The sequence below is a fragment of the Capricornis sumatraensis genome, chromosome 8, assembly GCF_032405125.1.
Source record: "Capricornis sumatraensis isolate serow.1 chromosome 8, serow.2, whole genome shotgun sequence".
NCBI classification, from domain to species: Eukaryota; Metazoa; Chordata; class Mammalia; order Artiodactyla; family Bovidae; genus Capricornis; species Capricornis sumatraensis.
In genome coordinates this window covers 24,597,819-24,625,751 of record NC_091076.1, presented here as the reverse complement: position 1 = coordinate 24,625,751, position 27,933 = coordinate 24,597,819, and the positions used below count along the sequence as shown (strand labels likewise).

Sequence of the window (27,933 nt, the reverse complement as noted above, 5' to 3'; positions counted from 1 at the left end):
GCTTCCCTCTTTCCTGAGGAAAGGGGCAGAGTCTGCTTTCTGAGCCCAGAGGGGGACAGCAGGAGCTAGGGCTGGGGAGACATCTCCAAACCCGGAGGGACCAGGTAGAGAGGTGTCATCGGATGAGGGGGCAAAGTTTAGCCCCAAACCTTCTTTCTGGCTTGGAAGAAGGCCTTGGGGTCCTCTGGAAGGGCACTGGACTGGGAGTCAAGGGGCCAGGATTCTAGTCTGAGTGCCCTTGGTTATTTCTCAGATGTCAGTTTCTCATATACAAAAAATTGGGGTGTAAAAACTGCCACTCTGTGACAAAGGAAATGGCAACCCATTCCAGTATTCTTGTGGAGAATCCCATGGACAGAGGAACCTGATGGGCTGTAGTCCATGGGGTCGCAAAGAGTTGGACATGACTGAGCGACTAACACTGTGTGGTACCTAAAGATTCCCACATACCACTCTGGTTAAAGAAAAGATGTAATGTACATCTATTCAATGGAATACTGTGTAGGTGTTAACAAGAATGCGAAAACTTCATAAACAGGGATGGAAAGACCTCCAAGGTGTACAAAGTGAAAAGAGGGCTGAATAGCTTGTATAATAGGCTACCTTATGTATTAAGAAAAAGGGGGGAATGAAGACAAAAACATATTCAAACTTGCCGGAAAGAGCTCCAGAAGGAGCATAAAGACCACAGGTGGCTAGCTGCTGTGGAAGGCTGGGAGATAGAGGGCCTTGGGAGCAGGAGGGAGCCTCTTTACAATAGATGTTTCTATTGTTTTGTTTTTTAACCATGTGATTGAATTACCAACTCAAAAATTATGAGAAAGAAAGACTCAACCTCCGTCTTTATCATATCGGAAAGGAAAGCAGAGCGGTAGGAATGTGCTGTCTTTTGTCTTAGCATTCCCCAATGCCAGGGCTCCCCAGGGCCCAGCAAGAAGATCCAGTTTCCTTTCAAAGCCGGCTCCAGGATGGCTTAGTCAGAAAGTTCCTTCTCAGGTCTGACTTCATTCCCTCCTGATGGAGCCTCCAGCACTGCCCCACCCCACCAGTTCCATGTAGCTATCAAAAGGTATCCTCAGCTCCCGCTGGGCCTTGCTGGGTTCACTGGGTAAGTCTAAACCCTATCTCCTCCCCCTCCAAGGATCTGGAATGGTTTGGGGTTACTCAGTGAGAGGCCCATTGGTCCTTGTAGCCAACCAGGGAAAAGGAGATACCAAGGGAAGAGAAAAGAGGACAGAGGGAAGAGGCTTGCCACCGAGCCTCTCCTCACCCTCCCTGTAAACAGTCAGCTCTCTCTGTGTTCAGCTGCTCTGTCCCTTCCCCTACCCCGCCGTGCGTGCACACACAAACACACATACACAAACATCTCTGAGTCTCCCTCCTGCTCCCTTCCTTGTCCTTCACGGCCTCATCCCCTTCCTGGTCCTCCCAGGTGAGTGCCCACGCCTTGTCACCATGACAACCATTCACCACAAGCAGATACTTCAGGAGCACGTGTCCATGGAGTTCTCCAGCTCTCCCACCCACATGCAGACCTTCTCCTAGACAACCAAGATCGTGGGAGGCAAATAGAGTGGGATGGCTGGTAAGGGGGCAGAATTAGGTAGAGGCAGCCTTTCTTCCTCCCATCTTTGTGACCAAGGGGCCCCTCAAAAGCCCGAGATACCACCACCAACCCTCCCAACTTGTGCTTCTAATCTGTGATTTGATAAAGCTAAGCCAGCAGGATGCTTGCCCACAAATGCTATCTCTAGGAAAACAGCTTAGGAAAAATCAATCACATGGATATGTGTAAGTGATTGAACTCTTAACTGCTGGAGATCAAAGCCATAGGCAAATGCACAAATTTCTAATGGTAGAAATTCAGGCATGGAGGAAGTTAGGGAGGTAGCCGCCTTATCTACTTAAGAATAATGCTGGCCCTGCTCCACTTAAGAAAGAGAAGACTTGGGCTGCCAGTGGAGAGAGGATGAATACATAAACAAGTGACGAGCTTCCAGGTGTTCAGACTTGGGGACCAGACTTAAGGGAGGGCAGAGCCAAGGGAAAGCTGAGAAATGGTCTCAGAACAGAACAGATTGTTTTAGCCATGTCTCTAGAGGAGAGTGATTCAAAGATGACAAGGAACCAGGATATCCCAGCCATCCCTCCTTCAGTCAGTCCTCTGTGCACACAGGTCAAGGCCAGATAAGCAGCAAGTCCCCCTGGCCAAGTGAGGCATGTGTGCATGCATGCTTAGTCACTTCAGTTGTGTCCAACTCTCTGCGACCCCATGGACCATGGCCAGCCAGGCTCCTCTGTCCATGGGATTCTCCAGGCAAGAGTACTGGAGTGTGTTACCATTTCCTTCTCCAAGTGAGGCATGAAAGTGAAAGTGAAGTCACTCAGTCGTATCTGACTCTTTGTGACCCCTTGGACTGTAGCCTACCAAGCTCCTCTGTCCATGGGATTCTCCAGGCAAGAATACTGGAGTGGGTTGCCATTTCCTTCTCCAGGGGATCTTCCCGACCCAGGGATCGAACCTGAGTTTCCCGCATTGGAGGCAGACGCTTTAACCTCTGAGCCACCAGGGAAGCCCACAAGTGAGGCATAGCAAGTGGAACGGCTGGGACTCAAGAAGAGAAGCTTCAAACTCAAGTGACTATAATTTGTGATTCTCAGCCCTGATGGCACACCAGAACCACCTTAGTGTACAGGTGGGAGAAGGGAGTAAAAAAAATCAATGACATGTGAGTCTTACCTCAGACCGTTAAATCTGATAGTGTTTTTAAGATCTCCAGGGACCCTGATTTGCAGCCATACTTGAAAACCACTGTCAGATAGCGTCCAGCAGAGAACATAAATGCAAAAAAAAAGTTTGAGGTGAATTGCCCAGAATGTAGCCCATCGAAAGGGACAGCCCCTCTTCACCTCCCACTGACTGTTGCCATGTAGGAATATGCATCCAGTGTTAAGGATCCAGAAATTAAAATTTTTATGTGAAATTTCTCAATTTTTAGATGTAGGGCTCCTTTTTTGTTTAAATATTAAAGGAAAGGAAAGTGAAGTCACTCGGTCGTGTCTGACTCTTTGCCATCCTGTGGACTGTAGCCTACCAGGCTCCTCTGTCCATGGGATTCTCCCAGCAAGAATACTGGAGTGGGTTGCCATTTCCTTCGCCAGGGGATCTTCCTGACCTAGGGATCGAACCTGGGTCTTCCGCATTGCAGGCAGATGCTTTATCCCCTGAGCCACCGGGGAAGCCCATTTAAACATTAGAAACGTCAAATAAAAAACATCAATAGACCGGCTGCAGCCTGTAGACCTCTGGTCACTGGGGGACCAGAACTTCCAGGAGAGGAACCCAAAGAGACCCATAAAATCTAAAAAAGAAATCTCCTGAAAAAAGGGCCGGATGGGGCGGTGGTGCTGAGGGGGAAGTAGAACGCAAGACCTTGACCCAGCAAAGATTGTAGAGATTGACCACTGAGGGATGGATAAGGCTTTCGCTCCCCTAGTGGTTGGTATTTGCCATAACACAATGACCCACCGACTCTAAGGTCCTCCTTTCTTGGCCAAAGCGTTTCCTGTTCTCACTGACCTAAAATGCTCCACTGTCCCCTCGAGAAGAGGTCCCAGGATAAGCTCTGCCTGGAGCCTATTCTGACCTCTCTAGCCTGTCAGCACAGAGGAAGTGGTGAGGAGGAAGTTCTCCAGCTCCACAGAGTTCTTCAGCTTGGTGACCCAAAGTTCAAACATTTCTGCTGGCGAGAATGTCCCGGAGTTCATGGAGAAGCCTCAGCCAGTTGCCTCACCCGAGGGTGCATCCCTCCCAGAGTCTCCCCAAGGCCCCAGGTGCTTCCCTTTCTATCCCAGTGCCCCAGCCTCTCGCTGCTGCTGCCATCCCCGCCGTCATCCCCCCAGTACACAATCACTGGCGGAGAGACAGGCCAAGGGTCTCTCCCCAGCCCAGAGCTGGGAGCAGGTCGAGGTGCAGCTTCCAGGCTAAGGGGCAAAAATAGGTGCCCACTGCAGGGGATAAAGCCATGTTCTGAGTCCGGGCGCAGGGGAACCCCAAACCCAATGTTTTGGGGAGAGAGAATGGCATGCCCATCAAGGACTCTGCCAAGATCTTCTACAACAGCGTGAACAAGGAGCATGTGTTGAAGGTGCCAGGGCCAGTGACCCCTAAGGCCAGAGGCCAAGACCCTGGGATGAGCCCCACGTCCTCTCACAGCCAAGAGATCCACAATGGAGACCCAAGAGCTGGGAGATGAGAAAAGGGGCTCTCTAGGGGCCCTAGAGGAGCAGCAGGATAAGAAAGGTGAGTCGGGAGCTAGGGCGTCCTTGCCAGAGTGAGCAGGGGGCCAAAATTAGGGGCAGGGCAAGGCAGAGCTAGGGCAATGCCAGAACAAGGAGGGGGCAGGACCAAATGGAAAAGAGAGAGGTTCCAGCAGGTGATGAGCCCCAAAGGAACGTGAGGCAAAAGCTATGCGCATGGCTAGAAGGGAATGAGACCAAGGGACCTCAAGCAGGCTGAGGGGAGGCGGGATCTGCACGAAGGGAAGGGCTAGTCATAGAGTGGAGGTGAGGGTTAGGATCCTGGGCTCTTCAGGGGAACATTACAGAAGAGCAATGCCAAGGGCCGATCATCCTAAGGTCTAAGCATCTTCTGCAGCCTCTGGGTCCAGACCCTTTGAGGAAAGGGCGGGATGGGTCCCTGGGGGATCTAGGTCTATAATTACTTCTGTTCCTGGATCTGCCCTGACTTCCCACTGTGAAAGGACAGAGCCTCCCCTCTCCCCACCCATGCCAGGTGCTTCCTTCCCCTCCCAAAGAGCCATCATTGGGCCTTAACACTCCCCACAGTACACACAAGCTGCTCCAGAGCCCCCTACTGGCCAGCCACTCCTTACACAAGCTCATTCAGTCAGCAAGACCTTTTAGGAAACCCACTGGTACCTAAGCTCCTTTCTACAGGCGCCAAGGCAGCCTTGTTCACCCCCATTTCCTCAGGGCTCAACCCAATACCTGACACAGAGGAGTAAGTCTGTGTTAAATAAAGGAGCACTCAGCCCAGTGCCAGAAACCGCAGATAAAGTTGCAACTCAGAGGAAATCCTTGTCCTCCAGGAGCTCACAGCCAAGGGGGAGAATCCAATGTGGAATCAGGCTTCAAACAGACACACTCACACTGACTGCTCCCTGGCACCTTCCAATCATAGAGGCAGCTCAGTCCTCCATACATACATCCAGCATTCAGCTCCTCCCCCTCCTCCCAAAACACCCTGTCTCCCTGTCGTTCCCTCCCCCAGCCCCTACTAACGGCCTGACTGATCCAGCTGGAGTCACTGACCTCGGACGACTCTGACAACTACAAGTGCATCGCAAGCAATGACCACGCAGATGCCATCTACACTGTGTCCTTGCTGGTGACTGAGGGTGAGCCAGTCCAATCCTCCTGGCCTTTCCTCTTGAGGACCAAACTCCCCCTGTCTGACCCTGTCCCTTTCTCTGTCCTCAGGTCAAGAAAAATTGGATTTCAAAAAGATGTTGAAGAAGAAGTGAGACTGGGAGGCTCCTCTTTCCAGGGTGTGGTCCCCCCACCCTCCAGGCTTTTCAACAGGGCCCTGAGTTAATGGCCCAGGCTCCAAGAATCCATGGAGTAGGGAGGGACATGTCAAGGTTGGGAGAGCCTCCCTCTGTCTTCAGAGAAAGGCACTAAATCCAGGCTTGTCACCCACCTCCTTCCTTCCAGTGGACCCCCTGCTCCCAAGAAGCAGCAGAAGAAGGTGACAGGTGAGAACGAAATGCTATAGACTTTTCCAAGATGCCCAAGAAGGACTTTGAGAAGGTCTGCATGGAGTATGGTTTCAGCAACTTCTGGGGGCTGCTCAAGAAGCTCAAAGGGATGAAGAAAGTGGAGGTAGAGGTCAGTGGCCACCAGGGGGAAGGGGGACTGCAGGCCAGGGGCTGGGCCTTACCAAAAGTGCTAATGCCTTTGGGACTCCTGGAGGCAAGGTTTCCCCACCCTGCCCATGCCTAGTCAAGGGCGATCTCTACTGCCAGGACAGTGAGGAACTCAGGTCATCTTCCTTCCACCTCTTTTCTCTTGACTGCTCGCTAATATATTTGCATCGACTTTGGAATCTGAGAGACCTGGGTTCAAAGTCCAGTTTTACTGCATTATTAACTGAGTGAACTTGGAGGGCGTCTCTCCAAACCTGTTTCTTCATCTGCAAAATGAAAATTACTTTTGCCCTGTTCATTTGTTTTTATATTGCGGTTCTCACTCATTCATTCAATCAACTTGTCATTGTGAAACATCTGCACCAGAATCAGAGGACCTATACACAAGGGGACCTCTGTACTCGGTAACTGTTCCTCGGATGGTGTTCCTTTTTCTTCCCTTATCATGTCCGTTTCCTCCTCGATCTTCAAGTTGTTCCATGCGGAGGGAGGGGAACGCAGCTGTCTAATTAATCAACCTAGTCATTTGTCCCCGGAAGCTCAGAGGGCTTCTCCAGGCCTGGGGACACAGACTGGGCAGATTTAAGATGCCTCTGACCTCTGCCTGTTTGTTATCACACGCCCTCAGGCCATATGAATTCTGAAATCCCTGGAAGACAGAACAGCCAAGGTGGACACCACGGTGGTCTCTGACTGCATCGTGGAGCTAAAGGACCCCAATGTCAAAATGCCGTGGGTCAAGGTGGGGAGAGCACCCAGGGAGGGATACAACTGGAATATCATTTCTTCCTCTCCACCCCTTTCCTTCCAAGACCCTCTCATTTCCCATAAGCCCTGTCCTCTTCTCCATCCCAGGAAAACGGTGCCATCCGGCATGGCTGAAATGGGCTGGGAGCTGGGCTTTATTCTTAGGTGTTCCACCGGTTTGCTGTTTGATTTGAGACAATTACTCTCCTTTCTCTGTGCCTCAGCCTATCCATCTGAAAGGGCTGAATTAGACAGTCCTGAAGATTACTGATGATCTGGACCTCTAAGAGAAAACATCTAGTGAACTCATGCATATTAAGAGTTCAGGCTTTGGGGGAGGCAGGGACCCTGGATCCCACCAAGCCAGATAATGAATGAAGCTAGAAAAAATGTTAGGGGCCTCTGACTGTGTTTGAGAGCCTTAGAAAGGTAGATATGGCTCCTTTCAGCTCAGGCTGGCCTTATGGAATGGAATAGAAATCTCCTCTTAAATCCATTCATCAGTTTTTCTACCTAGTCCATGAGGCAGGATAATGAGCCACTGAGGATCCGGTACTTCCTGGGGAAATATGATGTGAAGCAGATGGGCACCGAGTGCGTGCTGCCCATTACATGAGTGATGCAGGCGCCTACAGCCTGGCTGTGGCCAACAGGCGGATGGATGCAGAGCTCATGGTGCTGGGCACGAGTGTGGGCACCAGGGGCCACAAGGAGGACATGGTCAGGGTCAGGGCAAAGGAAGAACCAGGGCTGGGGTCCATGGGGATATGGCAGGAAGGACTGCAGAGCTAGCACAGGCTGCATGGGGTTGGGCTTAACAGAGGAGAGAAACGTGGGGCCTGTGGATACGACTATGAGATAAAGTGCCGTGGGGCGATGTAGCACAGTGGTTAAGAGTACAGCCTCTGGAGTTGAACTACTGGAGTTCAAATCCTAACTTCTGTCACTTATGAGCTGTATATTTGGGACAAGTGATTCAACTTCTCTTTGCCTCAGTTTTCCCATCTCTAAAATGGGAGATAACAGACTCTTCCTGTATGAGGACTGGATACCTTAATAGTGCCTGGCACATAGATACATATTCTTTCTAAAATTGCTGTTAATGTTATTGGGAAGGAGACCATATGAATGTCATGGGAGGGGATTCCCATGATTCACAAGCAGAACAAAAGGAAGTATGTTTTCCCCAGCTGTGGGCTACAAGAGGCTGACACCTGAGTCTTTATGCCGCCTTCACCATCCTACCCCTCAGGAGGGACCAGGGATCAGCCCAAGGACTGCCCTTCCTACTCTTTGCTGCAGATAAGTCACTGAAGTTCTTGGGAGAGATGAAGCCGGTGAAGGTGACAGAGTGCCAGACAGCTGTATTTGAGATCCGCCTCTCTAGGAAAGTGCCCGACTTTGTGTGGAAGTTCAATGGAAAGGAGCTGAAGAGGGATGAAAAGTATGAAATCACAGCGTCTGAGGATGGTCTGACCCACACGTATAAGATTCAGGATGCCAGATTCAGTGATAGTGGTGAGTTCTCTGCCAAGCCAGGAGACCTGGTTCAGAAGACCCAGCTCACTACTGACCATGAGTGTTTGGGCCAGAGCTTGAGTGGTGGGCTTCATGCCACAGCAGCCTCGATGTGGGCATTCATCCCTCCATCCATCCATCCATCTATCCAGCCATCCATGTATCTATCCGTCTCCTCCTTGCAAGGTCCTTTGATGGATATTAGAAAAATAAAGAGTTCTCCTCTCTGCTAACTCCTAGTCTGGTGTGAGATGTAGGTGTGGAAATGGAATTAGAAAAAAAGTTCTTAAGCAAGGAATCAAGACACACTAAGATCTTACTGTCAGCTGGGAGATCTTGAGCCAAGAAATTATTAGCCTTTATGGCTCTAGTGTCATATATTACAGCACATACCATATATTACATCTTGACTACACACATTCTTATAGCTAGTTTGGAGAGTTACACATGACGGTGAGTCACACATGTGAACCACTCTTGACACGTGTGACATGGAATAATCATTGCTGTGATGGAGGGAGACACAGAGGCTGTGGGAACCCAGAGAAGAGATACCACCTTGCAATGTCAGAAGGGATGTGATAAGATGATGGCAAACCTTTACCAAGAAAAATGAAAAGGCATTCAGTTTTCAGAGAAGGGGCAAGAGAAGAGAACATTTTCAGCACGTATAAAGGTCCAGACACCAGAGAGACAATGCAGTTATGGTTGGAGGGCCAAGGGGGCATTAGAGATATTGCCTGCAGTCCTGTGAGGAGGTAAAAGCTGTTGCCCTGTTTTACATATGAGCAAACAAACAGACAGGAAGTGAATACACTGCACAGAGTCAGCTAGCAAATAAGCAGAGCTGGGAATTTCCCTGTCAGGTACTTCTGTGAGTCGGGTACACACTTCATGTCACAGGGCCCTGTAGTTTCTGGGGTCAAAAAGAGGACCACAGCAGCATCTAGCTGCAGGAAAGCATCGTAGGAGGTTGGGAGCAGAAGCAACTGTTTGTTTGTCTGTCCATAGGCATCCCTATAAAATTTGTAAGCACCCTCAAGAATGTGCGTGTGAAAGAGAGGAGCCATGCCTGCCTTGAGTGTGAGCTGACGTCCAAGGATGTGACCTTGTACTGGAAGAAGGACGGGCAGCTGCTGGCGCGAAGCTCCAAGTACAGCATGTACCATGAGGGCAAGCGAGCAGGGCTGTTCACTGCGGGTGCACAGCTCACTGACGGTGGCAGGTACACTGCGGTGGCTCTGCAGGATGGGGCCTCACTGAATACTACAGCACTGCTGTGGTCACCATGGAAAGTATACACCCACCCTGACAGTCGCCACCAACTGACCCTCCGCTTTCCTACCATGGGGTGAACACCAGTCCCCCATGACATCAGCCCTCCTCCAGGTCTTGATCTATTTCTGCCTCCCCACTCTAACCAACTCCCAAATTCTGACCGTTTCTACCTCCTAGACCCTGATCGTCCTTCATCTTTTGAACTCTATCTGAAATCCCTTGACTTCATCCATCCTTTACTTCGAGACTCTGACCACCCCCAGCAGATCTGATCATCCCACATCCCTTGACCCTGACCAGGCCCTACTCACTATCCCTGGCTATTTCTCATTGACCCTGGCCACCCTCTACTCCTAATAAACCCTGGGCATCCCACCGGCCAGCATAACCACAGCTAAACATCCCAGCTCCACTAACCATCTGCATCCCACCATCTAGTCTTCACTTGAGCAGCCTGAGTTCCCACTGACCATATGCTCTGATGATCAGCCCCCCATTAGCCATCTCCCAGAATTCCTGGTTACCATTTCCCAATGCCACTGACTTTCCCCCAAACCCCACCTACAGGCCCTAATCCCCCCACTGACCCCTTACCCACGTGCCCATTTTTAAACATCCTGCTCATCATAAATGACTTTGATAGATGCCACCAGCCCTTTTCGGAGAAGGCAATGGCACCCCACTCCAGTACTCTTGCCTGGAAAATCCCATGGATGGAGGATCCTGGTAGGCTGCAGTCCATGAGGTCGCTAAGAGTCGGACACGACTGAGCGACTTCCCTTTCACTTTTCACTTTCATGCATTGGAGAAGGAAATGGCAACCCACTCCAGTGTTCTTGCCTGGAGAATCCCGGGGACGGGGGAGCCTGGTGGGCTTCCGTCTCTGGGGTCGCACAGAGTCGGATACGACGGAAGCGACTTAGCAGCAACCAGCACTTTACACCTTCAGGGTCAAGGGTGCAGAGAGGGAAGCCTCGGTGTTTATCGCAGGTAAGGTCGCTGCCCGCTGTAGACAAAGCGAGACCACGCCTGGCCCGCCCACCTACTCCTAGCCCCTCCCCCATCCCCGTGGGCTCCTCCCCCACCCCTGCTGGGCGTGCCTTTCCTGCCGCCCCTCCTTGCAGATCCGCCAAAAGTCCACCGGTCCGTCCTGGAGGCACTGGCTGCGCACCCGGTCACAGTGAGAGTGGGCCACACAGCGAACATCAAGGTGCCCTTCCGAGCAAAGCCGCTGCCCAAAGTGACGTGGTACAAGGAAGGCAGGGAGATGACAGAAGAGGAACGCGTGTCCATGAAGCGTGGCGACGACCAGGCGCTGCTCACCATTTCAAAGTGCATGGGAGAGGACAGCGGCCTGATCCTGCTCGGGCTCAAGAATGACCATGGCTCCGTCACAGCCACTCTGCACCTCAGCGTGCTGGGTGAGCGCAGGGGCCCTGCTCGGCCAGGCTGGGGACCCCCGCTGCCCTGGGCTCAGGGCAACAAGCAGGCTGAGGACAGAGTTGGAGTCTGGGTTGAGAATGGGACTGAGTGCTGACTTTGCAGCCAGAAGAGACCGCTTCCAATTCCTTAACTCGGTGGCCTTGAGCAAGTCAGTTAAATTTCCTGAGCCTGTTTCTCATCTGTGATAGGGTGGTTGTTTAAAGTGTCTTTTTATGAGTGAATTTAAAGACTGTAGAAGAGTGCACAGCACATTATTGACCTTCACATGTTACTGAAGTATTGTAATTGACTTGGAGATGAAGCAAGGTGAAAATGAGGTGAAAGAGAGGTGGGGTTTAGGGATGAAAGTGAGGTTCCTTGGGAAGCATTTTGGAGTCGGAAGTAAAACGGAGGGAAGGGAGTAAGAAGGATAAAGTGAAATTGGAGAGAAAGCTGAAATGCAGGTAGAAATGGGATTTGGGATGGTCTGAACATAATGTTAAGGAAAGAGATGCGGAACTGGCCTTAATGAACTCATAGTCAACGTCCAACACTTACATACCATGACCACCTCCCCCACCTGCATCTCCATCAGGTGGTGGGCTGGAATGGAGTGGGTTTCAGTTCAGTTTGGCAGCATGACTGAGCACCTCCTCTGTGTTCTCAGTGCTGCGGACACAGGGATGAATTATCCTCAGCAGTCCTCCAACCTAAAAGGGATACAGGAAAAAAAGAAAAAACCCAGCAGACATGGAATTACAAAATGAACTGTTATACTGGAGTTCTGGAAGCTGAGAGGAGGGGAGACCTTAGAAGAGGACAAGTGGGAATCAGCTGAGGCAGGGCCCCCTCAGGTCTCCAGATCACCCATTCCTAGGTAGATGAGAATCTTTGTGAGGGCAAGGATCAAGCTATTTGAGCAGGTCTTAGGAGGACAGTGACTCAGAGAAGCACAAAAGAGCTGCAAAGCTCAGGATCTAGCTATGTTCCAGTCTGGTGGACTCCAACCAGTAGGATGAAGCCCTTCTGGTCCTTTGCTCCAAAGCCCCATTCTGATGGTATCTTCTGTCCTGAGACCATCCCAAGCCTCCCCAGGGCCAGGTGGAGTTCCTGGAGCTCTTGGGTAATTGTGTGCACATGAAGTGGAAGGCCCCTAAGGACAACAGACAGTGGCTTATAACACAGTTCATAGTGGAACCGAGGGCAGTCGGCAAGAAGTCCTGGATTAAGATCGGGGAGGTGGGCAGCAAAGTCACCAAATTCTCCACCAACAAGGTGGAAGCAGGGAAAGCCTACCAGTTTCCTATCCTGGCTGTCAATTCAGAAGGAATGAGCTACTCCCCAGAGGCAGAGGAAGTATTTTCAGGAAATGCTATTGGTCAGTGAGATAGCTCACTGTGGATCCCAGGAGCCACTGTGGGGCCTTCAGCTGGTGAGAAATGCTAGTGGGGGATTCCACAGGGTCATCTGTAGCTGCCCTATGAGACAGATAGATTCTAGAGTAAGAGCAAAACCGTGTTGGACAGAAATGCTCAACATTTTCCAGTGAGGTCGCATGTACAACACACCCCTGTGTATATATCCAGAACTATGCACAATGGCAGAAAAGTAATTCCACTTGTTCCTCCATTCCAGAAACCATCCCTCATTCAAGGGAGAGCGATGTTACTTTAGGGATGACCTTGAACCCATTCTAATTGCTTTTTCCAAAGAAAACTCTTGACAACATTGGCGTTTTAATTATGATCACTAGTTAATTACTTGCTACAGGCCTCCAAACTGATCTCCATGTTTCTATGTGTCAAGACAGTACCTTAAAAATTGTGCCTTTGGGGACAACACAGGTTAGAAAATTCAAGTCACCGTTCTCTATCTTGGCTTCACATTAGAACCACTTGAGTTCTCTAAAACAGTGCTGACGCTTGGACTCCACCTAGGCCAGTTAAATCAGGAGATACAACCCAGACACTAGTTGTTGGAAGGGTGTTTTGGGTTTTTTTTTTACTGCTCACTTGACATTAATGCGCAACCAGAATTAGTTAAGAATCATCGGCTTTAAGGTTTTTAAGGAGGGAACCTTAAAAAACTGGAAATAGAACTGCCTTATGACCCAGGAATCCCACTGCTGGGCATACACACCGAGGAAACCAGAATTGAAAGAGACACGTGTACCCCAATGTTCATCGCAGCACTGTTTATAATAGCCAGGACATGGAAGCAACCTAGATGTCCATCAGCAGACGAATGGATAAGAAAGCTGTGGTACATGTACACAATGGGGTATTACTCAGCCATTAAAAAGAATACATTTGAATCAGTTCTAATGAGGTGGATGAAACTGGAGCTGATTATACAGAGTGAAGTAAGCCAGAAAGAAAAACACCAATACAGTATACTAACACATATATATGGAATTTAGAAAGATGGTAATGATAACCCTGTATGTGAGACAGCAAAAGAGACACAGATGTATGGAACAGACTTTTGGACTCTGTGGGAGAGGGAGAGGGTGGGATGATTTGGGAGAATGGCATTGAAAAATGTATACTATCATGTAAGAAACCAATCGCCAGTCTAGGCTCAATACAGGATACATGATGCTTGGGGCTGGTGCACTGGGATGACCCAGAGAGATGATATGGGGAGAGAGGTGGGAGGGGGGTTCAGGATTGGGAACTCATGTACACCTGTGGTGGACTCATGTCCATGTATGGCAAAACCAATACAGTATTGTAAAGTAAAATTTAAAAAAAAAAGGAGGGAACCAGAGCTCAGCATGAGTTGGACAACTGTCTACATACTCCCCCTCCTAACCTGTACCCTCTCTCACCCACTCTGTCTCCCACAGAGCCTCTGGTCTTGCCTCCCAGGCTTAAGTGACTGACGTGACCAATGAGGCCCTGGCCGTCACATGGAATGCCCCTACCCAAGATGGGGGAGCCCCAGGGCTCCACTACGTTGTGGAGCAAAGGAAGAAAGGCAGTAACCTGTGGGTGCCAGTCAACAAGGACCCCATCCAGGGTGAGGTCCTAGAGACAAAGGCCCAGGAGGGACCAAGGGAGATTTTGCTGGGTGGACCCATGTACCCCTGCTGCTCGGAACATAACTCCTCCTCATATTCCTTTGCGGGTTTTAATAGCAAACCGATGAACCCTCATCCACATTCACTCATTCTGTGGTCTCCTACCACATGGACACCCCCCACCCCAGCCTCATGACCCCTCAAATGCCAATTTTAGGCACCAAGTACACTGTGGATGATGTCCTGGAGGACACAGAATATGAACTCCAAGTTGTAGCTGTGAATAAGTCAGGCCCTGGACATCCAGTATGTCATCCAACTCAGTGGTACCCAAGCACCCAGTGAGTGAGTGCAGGGCTGCCAGTACATAGTGGAAATAGCCATTTGAGGTAGAAAGAGGGTTTCTTCTTGGAAAAGTCTAACAGGAAAGGGGTCACACAGTCTCTACTCTCTGGGAGCTGCCAGCCTGATTGAGGGACAAGATTCACAGAAAGGAGAAAGCCAGAAAATAAAGATTGAGTGTTAGGGATAGTGAGGAGGCAGCTGGAAAAAAAAAGTTTTTATCAAAAGTAGAGTATGTCTGGTTAGGTGAGGTGGTAGAGAAATGTGTGAGGACTGAGCAAGGTGGTGGGTAAATGGTTGGGCAGGTGCTGAGCTCAGGTGGTGAGATGGGGACACTGCATAAGACTGGATGTGGTAGAGATGGTTGGGCTAAAGGCTGGAGTTTTGAATGCAGAGGGTTGGAGTATATAGTGCATATTGAATTTGGAGGGTACTGACTTCAAGGCTGAAAGTGTTGCGTCAGTGAGAAAATTGAATTTGGAGGTTGTTGAGGGTGCAAGGCTGGGTGCTGAACATGTCAACTATGAGTGTTCAAAGTAGAGGTGGTAAAAGTTTTCAGGGTTACTGAGCGTGGGAATTGGCCTTGGGGTTGAGTGGGAAGAGTGTGGGAGTTGATGAGTTGTCTGTGTCACCCAGAGCACCCCAGGCCTGGTGCAAGGCCTGCACATGTCTGATTCCTCCAACACCAGCATCTCCCTGGCCTGGCGAGAGCCTGCAGGGGGAGACCCACCCTCTGGCTACCTCCTTGAGATGCAGGCTGAAGACACCATGGAGCGGTCCAAGTGCACAGAAATCCCCATCTCAGGCACCTGCTACACAGTGGGAGGCCTCACTGAGAGGCAGCAGTACTTCTTCCGAATCCTGGTGGTGAACGAGGCTGCGGTTGGAGAGGCAGTGGAGCTGGATGAGGGGGTCTGTGCCATGCCAACACCAGAGGAGAGACGCAGAGAGGGCTGGGGTTTAGCCCTCTCAACATCCTAGCTCCACCGCTTCCTCTTGGACCTCATCCCGTAGGAGACAATTGGGCAGTGCTGGGGATGGAGCTAGGGGTAACCCCAGGGGCTTCCCCACCCAAAACAAAACAGAATAAAAAACCCAAAAACCAAAAATCTCACTTATTGTGTGCCAGATAGATAGTGTGTGTCAAAGGAGCTGTTAGGGATATAGGGGGAAAGATCAACAACACAGGATCTGCCCTAAAGAGTCTTACATAAAAATAGAGGGAGACAGATGAGAAAAAATAAATGCTTTGCAGCACTGCAGGGTTCCTAGCTGCCTGTCTGGCCTGAAGTGAGAGCATGAAGGGGAAGAGATTGGGAAAGGCTTCAGAAGGGAGGCTTAAACTTGAGTCTTCCGGATAGAGCGCTGCTTGCTCCCATCTTTGTCTTTTCCATCTCAGCTGCTCCCAAGTTTGACCTCAGTGCCCGGTTGAAGAGTCATACGGTGGTTTGCGCTGGGACAGCCCTCTGCATCCACGCCACCTTCCCTGTGAGTCATTCCTGACCCTGACCCCCAGAGGCCCACCACTAAACCCAGATGGCTACCATGGCTGCCATAGCCTCTCCCTCTGCCCCTCGCCACACCTCTGGCACCAGAGGCTGATAGGAGACTCCTGGACAGTGAGAGGGGGCCGGCCCCCAAATACCACCCAGGTGACCCATGGTGCTATCTCCTGTCACCACCCAGGGCTCCCCACCACCCATCGTGATCTGGCGAAAGACGGCATCCCTACCAAGGGCCGGGAAATTATCACCAAGAGCAAAAACCACTCCCAGTTCCTCATCAAGAGCACCAAGTGCTCTGACTCAGGGGTGTACCACACTGAGCTCCAGAACGTGTCTGGAGAGGTATACCACGACTTCCACGTGTGTGTGGCAGATATGACAATGAGCGGAGGCCTGGGTAGACATCCCTGCCTACACGCCCCTCTGCTGCTGGACTTTTACCACTGTAACGGCATTCCCATTGGCACCGCAGAGCAAGACTCTTATTAGCTTTTGCCTGAATGGGCAGAGTTGTTTCCACTTTTTCTCAGTGTCTTGAAACCCCAGAGGCATTGAACTAGGACTAAGCCCTTGTTTCAGTTTTTGCAGTCTTATCTGGAGAGCTTCAGGGCATATGCAGAGTAGGGTCAGTGAGCAGAGAGAGAGGCAGGAACAGGTAAGAGGCAGGAGAGACAGACAGAAATGAGTCCATTAAAAATTGGGGTAACTGGCCTGTATGTTATTGGAAATACTTTCAAAGCATGTGATGTGGTCACCTAGAAAGCCCTTTTGGGGAAACTTCACAGTCCCACATTGTCACTGCCATATAGCTTCATTAGAATTCCTGAACCACAGCTGAAATGAGCTTCCTATTAATTTTTAGTTTCCCCCCAGATACCATTTAGAATTTTAATAATAAAGATGGTGGGTAAAACCTAAGAAAGAGTCTTTTCATCATCTTAAGTTTCAGGAAACTGCAGGTTTTGAGGTTTAACACATTGTGTATTCCTAAATTTACATTAATCACTATGCCAAGGAATATGTGAAACATTATTTTGCATTGATGCATTTTGTACCTCCCTCTGTTAAAAGCATAACAGCCCCTCCAAATTGGGGTGACCTCTTAAAGAGAATTGGAAGCTTTATAATAAAGCCCTAAATCCCCAAGGGATGAAGGGGTGAACTTTTATTAAATGGGCACTTTACCCAAACATTTTTATGATAGTTATTGTTAGCCTTTTTTGCAAGTGAGGAAATGGGTCTCTGATAGTAACTTGTCTAAGTTCACAGGACTAGTAAATGACAAAGCTAGAGCTACACTTCATAAATAGTTCTGACTCCAAGACTCTGGCTGCCTGAGACTTAGAAGGTGAAGGTGCCCCGTCCCATCCTCCTTAGGACTTGGCAGGTGGCTGGCACGGGGGCACGATATTTTGGCGGGGATGTGCACGATATTTCCCCAGGGAGGCTGATGGATTTTCGGACCCTTCCAGATTTTCCGCGGCCACCCACAAAGCTACAGGAGGAGGTCACCAACACGGTGACTCTGACCTGGAACCACAGTCCCGACCTTCAGGAGGGCGGCGAGGTCCACTACGCCATCATGGAGCGGGATGCCAGCACCGCCACCTGGCTCAAGGCAGTCGACCGCGTCTTCAGCAACAAGTACACGGTGACCGACTCGCTCCTCGGCAGGAAGTACTACTTCCGAGTGCTGGCCCAGAACGCAGCGGTGACTCCAACGATACCCTGGCTGGCTTGTCAACAAGGACAGGAGTGAGTCTGGGGACTTAGGGGTTCAGATCTTTGATCCCTGCTGGCGGGAATGAAATAAGGATTGCCAGGGTTACCCAATGCTGAGAAGCACTGAGGTGAAAGAACTAACGTCGGGGACCCTGGGGAGAAAAGCTGAGGTCTGGAAGCCTAGGGGAGGGGATTCCTTTCGGGGACCCTGAGGGGTGGGACTAACGCGGAGGTGGGGAGATCCCCCTGGGGGCGGGGATGCCGGTAGGGGGCGGGAAGGAGGGGCGGGGATGGAGGTGGGGGACGGGGATGTGGAGCTGAGAAGCTGTTTCAGGGGAGAGGCTAACTGACGCCCTGATTGAGGATTCAGGGAGGGTCCAAGAAGCGGGGACAACATCCAGAAACCCCGGAGGGAGGGGATTAAGGATTGGGAAAGCTGCAGGAAACTTGAAATATGATTCAATTGGAGAGAGCAGAGACGGTAGAGACTGGGATGGCCTTGGGGAAAGCTTGGACCGGTGCGGGGGCGGGCGTGGGGTTGGGGTGGGGAGTGGTGATCAGACACATGAACACCCGAGGCTGATTCATGTCAATGTATGGCAAAACCCATCACAATATTGTAAAGTAATCAGCCTCCATTAAAATAAATTTATTAATTAGGGGGGAAAAAAATGCCAGTCAACAGCCCGGTCCAGAAGCTGGTGGCCGGAAAGAAGTCTAGGATGCCCAGGTCTGGAAAAACGCAAAAGCCCGCGGACCTGGTTTGGGTCTTGGAACCAGCAGTGGCATGGGGGTGGGAGAGTGACGAAGGGAGAACTTCAGGAACCACTATGAAGTCGGGGCCCTAGAGCTGACGGTGCGTGGGAATCTAACCCAGGTCATCGGGGTTTCGTGAGCTGGGTATTCGGGGCGTCTTTCGAGCTCTAGGCGGGAGCGCGGTGGGTGGGGGACCTTGGGGTGCGCTTACCGCTCGCCACGTCCCCCACCCTCACCCCCACCCGACCCCCGCACAATCGAGGACCTGAGCACCAAGCTGAAGCCGTACCAGCAGAAGGACTGGCGCCACGTGCTGCGCGGCCAGGACTGCACCGTGACCCGCGCCTTCCTGGGGAACCCGCGGCCCACCATCACCCTCTACAAGGGCCACGTCAACATCACAGCCAACTCACGGTTCTGGTACATCTCCACTAGCAGCGTGTGCACCATCGTCATCCCCACCTGCACGCTCAAGGACAGCGGCGAGTACTGCGTGCTGGTGGAGAATAAGCTGGGCAAGGACTGCAGCAGCTGAAGCTTACGGTCTACGGTGAGGGTGCCGAGCCTGCCTCCGGAGGGCCTGGAGGTGGTGGGCGCCCCAGGCTGAGTCCTACCGGGGGTGGAAGCGCAAAATGGCAGTTTTGTGGGAGGTCGATAGATTATTTTCCTATGGCTGACACTACCTTTTATTTAATCTACCATGGGGTGGTGTAAATATTCTCTAACTGACCAAAGTTCGACCCACTCTGCCATCTTCTCCATATCATTTGTTATGTATCTGGCCCCTGCAGATTTGGGAGTTGGCAAAAAAAAAAAAATAGTCTGTAGTTTGCAACCCTTCAGTTCAGTTCAGTGGCTCAGTTGTGTCTGACTCTTTGCGAACCCATGGACTGCAACACGCCAGGCTTCCCTGTACATCACCAACTCCCTGAGCTTGCACAAACTCATTGTCCGTCGGGTCGGTGATGCCATCCAACCATCTCATGCTCTGTGGTTCCCTTCTCCTCCTGCCTTCAATCTTTCCCAGCATCAGGGTAGTTTGCAACCCTCGGTGGGCCTAAACCTGCATTTGAAAAAAAACAGTGGTGATCATGTCTGAACCAGACTTGACAAGCACAATCTCCCTGGTAGGGTTCTAAAAGGAATCTTTTATATTGACAAAAATTTCAATATATTTTGCTGTGCAACCAAGACAAAACTATAGTGGCTCAGGATAAGGATAGACAAGGAGGCGCTGTAGGGAATAAAGGCTTTCCCCCAGGTGGCGCTAGTGGTAAAGAACCTGTCAGCCACTGCAGGAGAGAGGAGGGGTCGATCCCTGGCTTGGGAAGATCCCCTGGAGGAGGGCATGGAAACCCATTCCAGTATTCTAGCTTGGAGAATCCCGTGGACAGAGGAGCCTGGTGGGCTACAGTCCTTGGCGTCGCAAAATCAGACATGATTGAAGCACACAAGGGAGGCCCTCCCTCTGCACACAGGTGCGCCATGTCTCTGCTCGTGTGTGCACAAGTAGGGGAAATGTTTTATTTCTTCCTACATTCTACTGTCTTCACAGCTAGACAGCTAGTTGCATGAACTCTCTAAATGCAAAGATGACCTACCTTGCTCTTCCCCCTTTGCTTTAAGCCTCCTAGCTTTGTTATGATCCTTTAAACTCACTCCCCACCACCTACCGCTCCAGCCTCCTCCTCTGCCACTCTCTGAAGTTTCCATGGCATGTATTGGTGTCCACAGTCTCCATGGTTACAGACTGGAACCATCCTGTTACAGATGTCTTTCTCTGGGGAAAGGACCATGTCCTGTTGCTCTGTCTCTCAAGTACTCAGCTAAGTGCCTGGCACTGCGATGATGCCTCCACAGTGGCTGCTGAACTGTGTAACAGAACTAGGCCAGGGAAGGCACCATGGGAGACATCCAGCTCTCATTCCACAGCTAGAGAGATCCCTGACAACTTAATTCTGGTTTAAGCACATGGGCACAAGGCCCTGGCTCTAACACTAATCAGCCATGTGACCTTGGCAAGCCACTCTAAGCTTGTTTTCTCATCTACTTCTTAAGGCTGTTATGAGGATTAAATGAGATAGTGCATAGAAGCGCCTGGCACTATGCGTGGCATACATTAAATGAATAACTGGCAGCTCTTGGCCCCACACACTCGGCTGACCTTGGCAGACTGCAGCTGGAAAGGACTGAGGATCCTAGGCAGGGTCCAGCCTCTGGTTTCTGCATAGTGACTCAAAGTCCAGGAGTTTGGAGGTTCCCTTGTCCCAAGGGTCATTCACACTGACAAAAACTTTCTTTGTTCTTTCAGACAAAGATGACAAGTCAGTTCTAGCATCTGTCACTGAGAGTCTGCAGAAGAAATCAAAGTACCTCATGTGAGCTCCAGCCCAGCCCAGGCATCAGGAGGATGTTGTGATGTGGGGCTTCTTGGCCTGTCCTCTGTGTGGTCCCAGTGAGGGAGGCCCTGTATGCTCTGTGGTCTTTGTCAACATAAACATTCACTGAAGGGATAGGACAATACACTGAGTGTGCCTTTGCGTATATTCCTGACCATGGTGTGCACCAGGGACCAATGGGACTTGGGAGTGGGATGGGGATACTCAGAAGCCCAACCCCCAAGAGCCTGCTCCAAACCCACCCACATGGGGAGTGACCAGTCCCCTTTTGGCTGGGCCTTGCCCTGCCTTCCCTCCTCCACAGCTGCACTGTACCTGGCCCTCCCCTCAGGGCTTAGCAGGGAAGTTTGCAACTTCCTCCTTGGCCTGCCCTTCCAATTTCTTAACTACAAGTAGCTATGTCTTCAGTTCTGGGATCTAAATGGATCAAGACCTTGCGTTTTTAGTGTGCAGGGTTCCTACTATCTGAGCATCCCAGATGGCTGAGTGGTGAAGAATTCACTTGCCGATACAGGAGACACAGGTTCAATCCCTGGGTCAAGAAGATCCTCTGGAGAAGGAAATGGCAATCCACTCCAGTATTCTTGTCTGGAAAATCCCATGGACAGCGGAGCATTGTGTGTTACAGTCCAGGGGGACACAACTCAGCGACCGAGCACACACTTATGCATATTCCTCCTGAGAATTAGAGAATCTGAAAGCTAGAAGGGATTGGTCATCCACCTCACTATGTCTGACAGCAGCAAACTCTTCCTTAAAAAAATTTTAAGCTACTGGACTTGAAACAAGGATAGGGTCTTTGAACCTCCCTCCTCTACTTTATTCTTTTGCTAGTTCCCACCAGCAGGGCTTCCCTGGTGGTTCAGCTGGTAAAGAATTGGCCTGCAATGTGGGAGAACCTGAGTTTGATCCCTGGGTTGGGAAGATCCCCTGGAGAAGAGAAAGGCTACCGACTCCAGCATTCTGGCCTGGAGAATTCCATGGATTGTCCATGGAGTCGCAAAGAGTCAGATGCGACTGAGTGACTTTCACTTTCAGCTCCCAACACTAATCTCTGTACAGATGCTAGTTTGAAAATTACTGATTCATCCAACATCCATACGGGGCTTGAGTCTACCACATCCCCACAATTGTACAACCCCTCTCCTGATGGAGTATTCATTACCATCCATGACTTCCCTTTTTACTCTGGGTCAGGGAGCTGCCCATTAAGATGAAAATGCCCCTGGAGTCAGGTGACACGTTATTCTGCCAGGGCTTCACATCTAAAGCATGAATCATACAATCTAATCTCATTCCTCCCAGCTGTTCAGCTGAGCCCAGACTCCAGGCAGGAGGAGAAGCATGAAGGGAATCTAGATTATTCTGGAGCAGGTAACAAGTCTGGGCTGGGGAGGGGAGGAGGTGGCTAGCAGTAGATGACACCAAGTAATGAGACGCAGGGCACCTGTGCATAGGGGAGGGCATTAAGGACAAGTTTGGATGGTGGCAACTACTACCCATCCCCTATCCTCCCGAACTACATCCTCACCCACACACGTGACCAGAAAGAGACCTACTCCAACCAGGACAGTGTCACCAGAGCCAGGGAGCCGGCCTGATGCCAACATGCACTGGACAGGACTGTGACCCGCGCTGTGAGGACATCCAGGGCCCCTGGTGCCATGCCCCACCCCCACCTCTCCAGGACAGGCACGTGCCACACAGGCAGACAAGCAGGGCAGCCAGTGACTCTTGGTTTGTTTTTTTTAATTTTTTTTTCATGTGAGCAACAGGATGGAGTCGTCCCATCCTTGCTCCCCTTGCATTGAATGTGCCTTGGGTCTTATGACCCTAGAGTGTCATTGGAGCCCATTCCTCTTGCCCCCAGTGCAGGAGGGGCAAGGAGGAAAGAACTGAGAGTGGGTGTGTATGTGGGGGGTGCCAAGCTCTCTGAGCCAGGCTCAGCAACCCCTCAGCAGCTCCCTGAGGCCCTCTCCCTGTAAGACTTTGACACACAGCAGGTCAGAGACAGCTGGCAGAGTAAGACATAGGTAGGCTGGGAGACAGACCATACAAACAAGACACACACACACACACACATATACACAGGCTGGCCCCTTCCTTTGGCATGGTTCACCCTAGCCCTGGGGATAGGGTCTGAGGGTAGTGGTGTGGGGCCTGAACTCTGGGATGCCCTTTGAGAGATGGGACCAACTTGAATCCTTGGTACGCAGAACTCCCAAGGCCAAAGTAGTCCCCAATCTTGCCTACCTAGACAGACACCCCTCCACCTTCCCACCCAACACTTAGACATTAAGATTGTTCAAGTAACAAGGATAGATGCAGGAAAGGGAGACTCCACCCTCATCCAGTCTTTCCACCTAGGGGCCTGGGAAAGGGGCTTCAAGCCCTGGGCATCTCAGCACAGACTCTTCCCTTCCTCACTCAACTCTGCGTAAATCACAAAGAGTGGAAGTGGGTGAGTCAGACTCTTCCATCTAGCAGAAGTGGGGGAGGTCAAGAGGCTGAGCACCACAGCCCTCCAGAGGGGCTCTGACAGTCTGGATGGGGTAGAGGTGGGAAGATCCTGGCTCCGGCAAGGAGCATTAGGCTGGCTTTTTTTAGTTCTCAGCATGGTCCTGGACCACTAGCTTTGCTAGAATCTTTTTTCTGCTTATCCCTCAAACTTGCACATTTCACAGGTGGTACCTGCTGCCCCAGGTTGGTACTGTGGTCATCTCAATCCAGCTCTGGCAGACTCCCAGGTTCTGGACTCCAGTCCCAGGAGAAGAGAGAGGTGACCAGAACCTGACCCTCATTTGGCCTTGCTCAGTCGGTAGTCCTCCACTGGCTCCCGGCTCTCAACAGCTGACAGGGCGATGAGCATCTGGGCGGCGTAGTAGGTGGACATGATGAATGCCCGCGAGTAGGGCACAGGGAAGCAGAACTTGTCGAGGGCGATGGTCAGGTCTGAGACAATAAATAGCAGTGCGCCACTGCCCGCCGCTAGCTCAGTCCAGCGCCAGGCTGCTCCGACCAGCTGTAGCCCCGCCATTGCTCGCCAGCCCATGAAGCCGATAAGGGCCACATAGACCCCCACCAGGTAGGTGAAGGCACCCGTGAGGTTTGGGTAGAGGAAGGCATAGCACAGGCCCGACAATACTGCCATCAGCAGACCTGTCCGAAGAGCCAGTGGCCGCATGCCAAAGGCCGAGGCGTAGAGCATGTGGGTCCCAGCAAACATCAGCAGACCTGGGAGTGAGAGGGGATGATGGGACGTTGAAGGCAAGCTCAGGTGAGGAACGAGTAACAGGAGGTGGGGTAGGAGTGCAGTGCTTGGGATAACCCAGGGGAGTAACAGGGGTGGGGAGAAATCCACGAAGGCAAAGATACCTCCAAACTCTCCTGTGGTACTCCAGAGCGGATCACCGTATCACTGGCAAGGTCATGCGGCAACAGGGGCCCCAACAGTCTTTGGCCTCAGAACCCCTTTAATTCCCCATGTTCTTGTTTTAAAAAAATTCTCTTTCCTAAATCCTTGGCCCCTCCCCAGGGTCCTCTAGCCCAAGATTCCTCCCAGGTGGTGACTGTGATGACTGACCGTGGACAAAGTAACCCTGGTCCTGCCAGATGAGGAAGGCGTCGCCTATGGCAGAGAAGACAAGCCCCACGAAGATGCGGGTAGCACTGGGGTGGGTCAGCAGGAATCCCAGGCCATGGGCCAAGAGGAAGAGCCAGAGGCAGAAGATTGGCAGGCACTTGATGAGGGCGCTGACCCACGATGGGCTGGACGAGGGCAGCCAGAGCACGAAATACACACAGGTAGCCTTGAAGAAGGGCACCAGCTTGGGTCCCTCACTCTTCACCTGGAAGACACGGGACAAAGGCAGCATTCAGAGCATGGGAGCCCAGAGCGGGGCTCAGAGCAGGACCCTCAGCCCAGGCATCCACCCCAAAGACAGGCCCACCACCAAAGCAGGGAGGACTGACACAAACCCAGTTTGACCTGCCCCAAGCAGCCAGTGTGAAAGAGCCCATCGTTAACTTGAGGCTTAAATGATTAGGAAGACAAAGGGCTCCATTGAGCCTGCTACTCACGTCCCATTCTTGGCCCTGGGGCAGGACCAAAATAGTCACTGGGCAGAAAGCAGACTTTGGGATAGTGTCCCATCCTGCAGCCCAAGGCTTCTCCCTTTCTGCCCCTTCCTTCTTCCCCTACAAAGCCCCCTCAGCCTCTCTCTGGCAGCATCAATCCCCAGCTGTCTGGAATAGAGTGGAGTCAGCAGCAGACCACAGAGATGCCACAGCTGGCCAACTCGTGATCCTCAGCAGTGGGGCCAGGACATGGGCCCAGCAATACCAGGTGAGTGCCAGGAATGCGTGAGAATGAGCACTGTCAACCATCTCAGCTCCCACCGGCTCTCTTCTCAGCCAGTCTACAACTCAGCCTCCACTTTAGCTACCCTAGCCTAAAGGTACCATCAGGGACACGGAGAAGAGACAGGGATACTGCCTAGAGAAATGCACCCATGAGTGGGGAGCAAGAAAACTGTCCCTGGAATACCAGCAATCTCAGGGGTTGGGGGGTTGGAGAGGGTGTCAGTCATTCTCATTTCCCAGAAAACAAGAGCAACTTCAGGCACATCAGAAAGAGAGGCAGGATGGGGAGGCAGGGTTCTTTCACTAGCTTTTGATCTGAAGCCAGCAGTCAGGCTGGGAGGAGATGAGGAACTGAGAAGGGGAAGTTAGAGCAGCTGACTGGGTCTCAGCCAGATTAGGGGGGAAGGGAGCTAAAGAAGTGTTGCTTCCCAGGCCATGCAGGCACTCTGCAAGCTCAGGGAGGGAGCTGCTGTGGATATTCTGAATTTCGGATACCCTGAAGCTGTTTTTCTTGGACATTTGGTACTGGGGCTCAGAGAGTGATGTGAAGGAGCTGAGGTTCCCGGTATATTCATGCTCTGCCCAAGAGACAGGTCTCTGGGCCAGTGAGCTGCCCAGCACAGGGCCATGGGTACACACTCAGACTCTCAGATCTCCAGGCTGTGGTTACCTGGCACTGAACAGACTGTGATGAAGGAGGCTGGGAAGAGGCAGATGCGGATCCAGGGGCTAAGCCTGCCCTTGCTCTGCCAGGGGTGAGAGCAGTGAGAAGAGATGACAGAGTTCCTTCCTATGGAGATTTCCCCAGTGCAGGCTGGTCAGGGTAGGGACACGGGCAGAGGAGGAGAGAGCTTATCCTCACAGTCCCCAGATCTCCCCAGCCTCACCTGCTAGCCCTTGGAAGCACAGTCCCACAGTTCTCCCCCAGGTCCCCTATTCCCTAGCAGAAGAAACAGCAGTAGTAGCGGGGGAAGCTTTGACAGTCTTGGAGAACCCAGCGCTAGGAGGAGGAGAGGGGCAGAGAAGAGACAAAAGTTCAGGTGAGAAAGTCTGAACAAGGCGTGTCAATAGAGAACGACCCTTTTTCCCTTCTGCGCGTGATCCAGGCTGCCTAGACTCAGAGGCGTCACCTACACTGCCCGAGACTTCTTGTAAAGATGAGGAAAGGGAGGGAAGAAATTGGGAAAAAGACTCCCAGGAGGTCCCAGCCCCGTTCCCGCTCTCCCCCTCTTCTCTGTGGTCTGCCCACGCAGAGCTGGCGGCCCGCTGCCGTCCCTCTCCTCTCCCAGGCGGGCCACCCGGCCGACCCGCGCCAGACACACGGAGATCAACAAAGTCACGCTTCCGAGTCACGTGCCCGCTGTTTTCCTCCCTCCCGCGGGCCGGCGGGGGGCGCGCGGAGGAGGGGTGCCAGAGTCTGGGATGCGGGGGGCCGTGACCGCGCCGCCTCCCGCCGGGGGGACGCGGGCGGCCGCAGGATCCCTGCCTTTCCTCGTACCGCCCCCGCCCCGCCGCCCGCGGCTTGGCCTGCCGCAGCTCAGTCCCCAGGCCGGTGGGCTCCGGCCGCGCCGGACACTGGCCCGCTCGCTCGCTCGCTCACACACTCACCACAGTGACCGGGGACACCATGGCGGCGGCGGCGGCGGCGGCTGGCACCCGGTTCCGGGAGGCAGCGGCCCGGGACGCGCCGCAGGTGAGGAGGCGACGAAGTAACGAAGCCCCGGAGACCCAGGATACCTCCCGCGCGCCGGGTGCCGGAGCTTCTGTCTGCGATCAGTGCGACGTCACGGCAGACACAGCCAATGAGAGGGCTGGAGTCGGCCGGGGCGGGGGCGCAGAGCAGGAGGGCGGCCCGGGAGTCGCGAGAGGCCCCGCCCCTCCCCCACCCCACCCCACCCCACCCCACCCTCCTGTACCCCATCTTTACTGCCCCAGAGAGAGAGGCTCTTCAGGCCGCGCCCCTCTAGGAGTCCGTGCCAAGGCCTCCTGGAACCTAACTGTGACCTCAGGCTTTGAGGGACGACAGCGGTTGGCTGAGAGACAAACACTTTCCTGTCCCGGACACAGGGCTACACATATTTTTCTCATAAACCGGGGTAAAATGCAAAGACAAATTCCCTTCAGCGTTTAAACATTCAGTCCACATGGACACATTTGGTTAGACCCACAACCTTCACTGTACACAAATACACATCGAAATGGACACACGATGGTCCGTAGGCATACAACTTTTTAACATAAAAAGAAACATATAGCAATCCATAGACCCATGAGTGTGTGTGTGTGTGTGTGTGTGTGTGTGTGTGTGTGTGTGTGTGTGGCACAGTCGTGTCCAACTCTCTGTGACCCTTTGGACTGTAGCCCACCAGGCTCCTTTATCCATGGGATTCTCCAGGCAAGAATACTGGAGTGGGTTTTCATGCCCTTCTCCAGGAGATCTTCCGAACCCAGGAATGGAACCAGCGTCTCCTGTGTCGCCTGCATTGCAGGTATAGTCTTTATCCGCTGAGCCACTGGGGAAGCCCCCGCAGAGACCCATACACATGCACAAACACATACAGGATCACAGTTACCCTTAAGCACCAAACAAATACATAGCCACAAAACTGACAGGCCCAGATGCACATATATCCTTCCAGGTGAAAAGAGAGACACATATATAGGCATGCCTATAGACCGACAGCAACCACAGTTACTCAATCACCCTTAGACACACTCTCTCACAACTCAGAGACACCTTAACACCCACAAGAACACACCGGGAATGATAGACAGGCAGACCTGAGCATACTCAAGGACCCAAAGGAGTATGAATGAACTCTGCCAAAAATGCAACTTAAGCAGATTAATGCTGATAGAACACAAACTAAAGGTACACAAGCACATTTGGAACCAAGCACAGGCAGAATCAT

The 27,933-nt window shown here is 51.9% G+C and overlaps 2 protein-coding genes across 2 annotated transcripts; one reads left to right on the top strand and one right to left on the bottom strand.

Moving 5' to 3' along the window:
• The first annotated feature begins 1,455 nt into the window (after positions 1-1,455).
• On the top strand, positions 1,456-20,642 carry IGSF22 (immunoglobulin superfamily member 22). The gene is given in 28 exon segments (XM_068977357.1): positions 1,456-1,564; positions 3,669-3,800; positions 4,015-4,148; positions 5,321-5,420; positions 5,503-5,542; positions 5,737-5,792; positions 5,795-5,910; positions 6,577-6,690; positions 7,225-7,303; positions 7,306-7,377; positions 7,998-8,276; positions 9,225-9,467; positions 9,470-9,508; positions 10,059-10,159; positions 10,418-10,481; positions 10,616-10,912; positions 11,989-12,295; positions 13,762-13,934; positions 14,153-14,239; positions 14,242-14,284; positions 14,916-15,235; positions 15,677-15,765; positions 15,964-15,988; positions 15,991-16,179; positions 17,255-17,537; positions 18,432-18,790; positions 18,793-18,810; positions 20,572-20,642. Coding segments are annotated over 28 exon segments (3,939 nt in total).
• TMEM86A (transmembrane protein 86A) lies at positions 20,522-26,744 on the bottom strand. Its single transcript, XM_068978619.1, has 4 exons — positions 26,630-26,744; positions 24,243-24,507; positions 23,351-23,893; positions 20,522-20,612 (listed from the first exon to the last, which is right to left on the bottom strand). Exons 1-3 carry the CDS (start codon positions 26,648-26,650, stop codon positions 23,457-23,459), a joined length of 723 nt encoding a protein of 240 aa, XP_068834720.1. The 5' UTR covers positions 26,651-26,744; the 3' UTR covers positions 20,522-20,612; positions 23,351-23,456.
• Positions 26,745-27,933: the final 1,189 nt, after the last annotated feature.

Bases quoted from the DNA above. Each gene is read 5' to 3' on its own strand.
- TMEM86A (XM_068978619.1), bottom strand. From the start codon at position 26,650: ATGGTGTCCCCGGTCACTGTG. The intron at 24,508-26,629 runs GTGAGTGTGTGA...CGTGTCTTCCAG, and splicing joins TGGTGTCCCCGGTCACTGTG to GTGAAGAGTGAGGGACCCAA. The intron at 23,894-24,242 runs GTCAGTCATCAC...TCTCACTCCCAG, and splicing joins CCAGGGTTACTTTGTCCACG to GTCTGCTGATGTTTGCTGGG.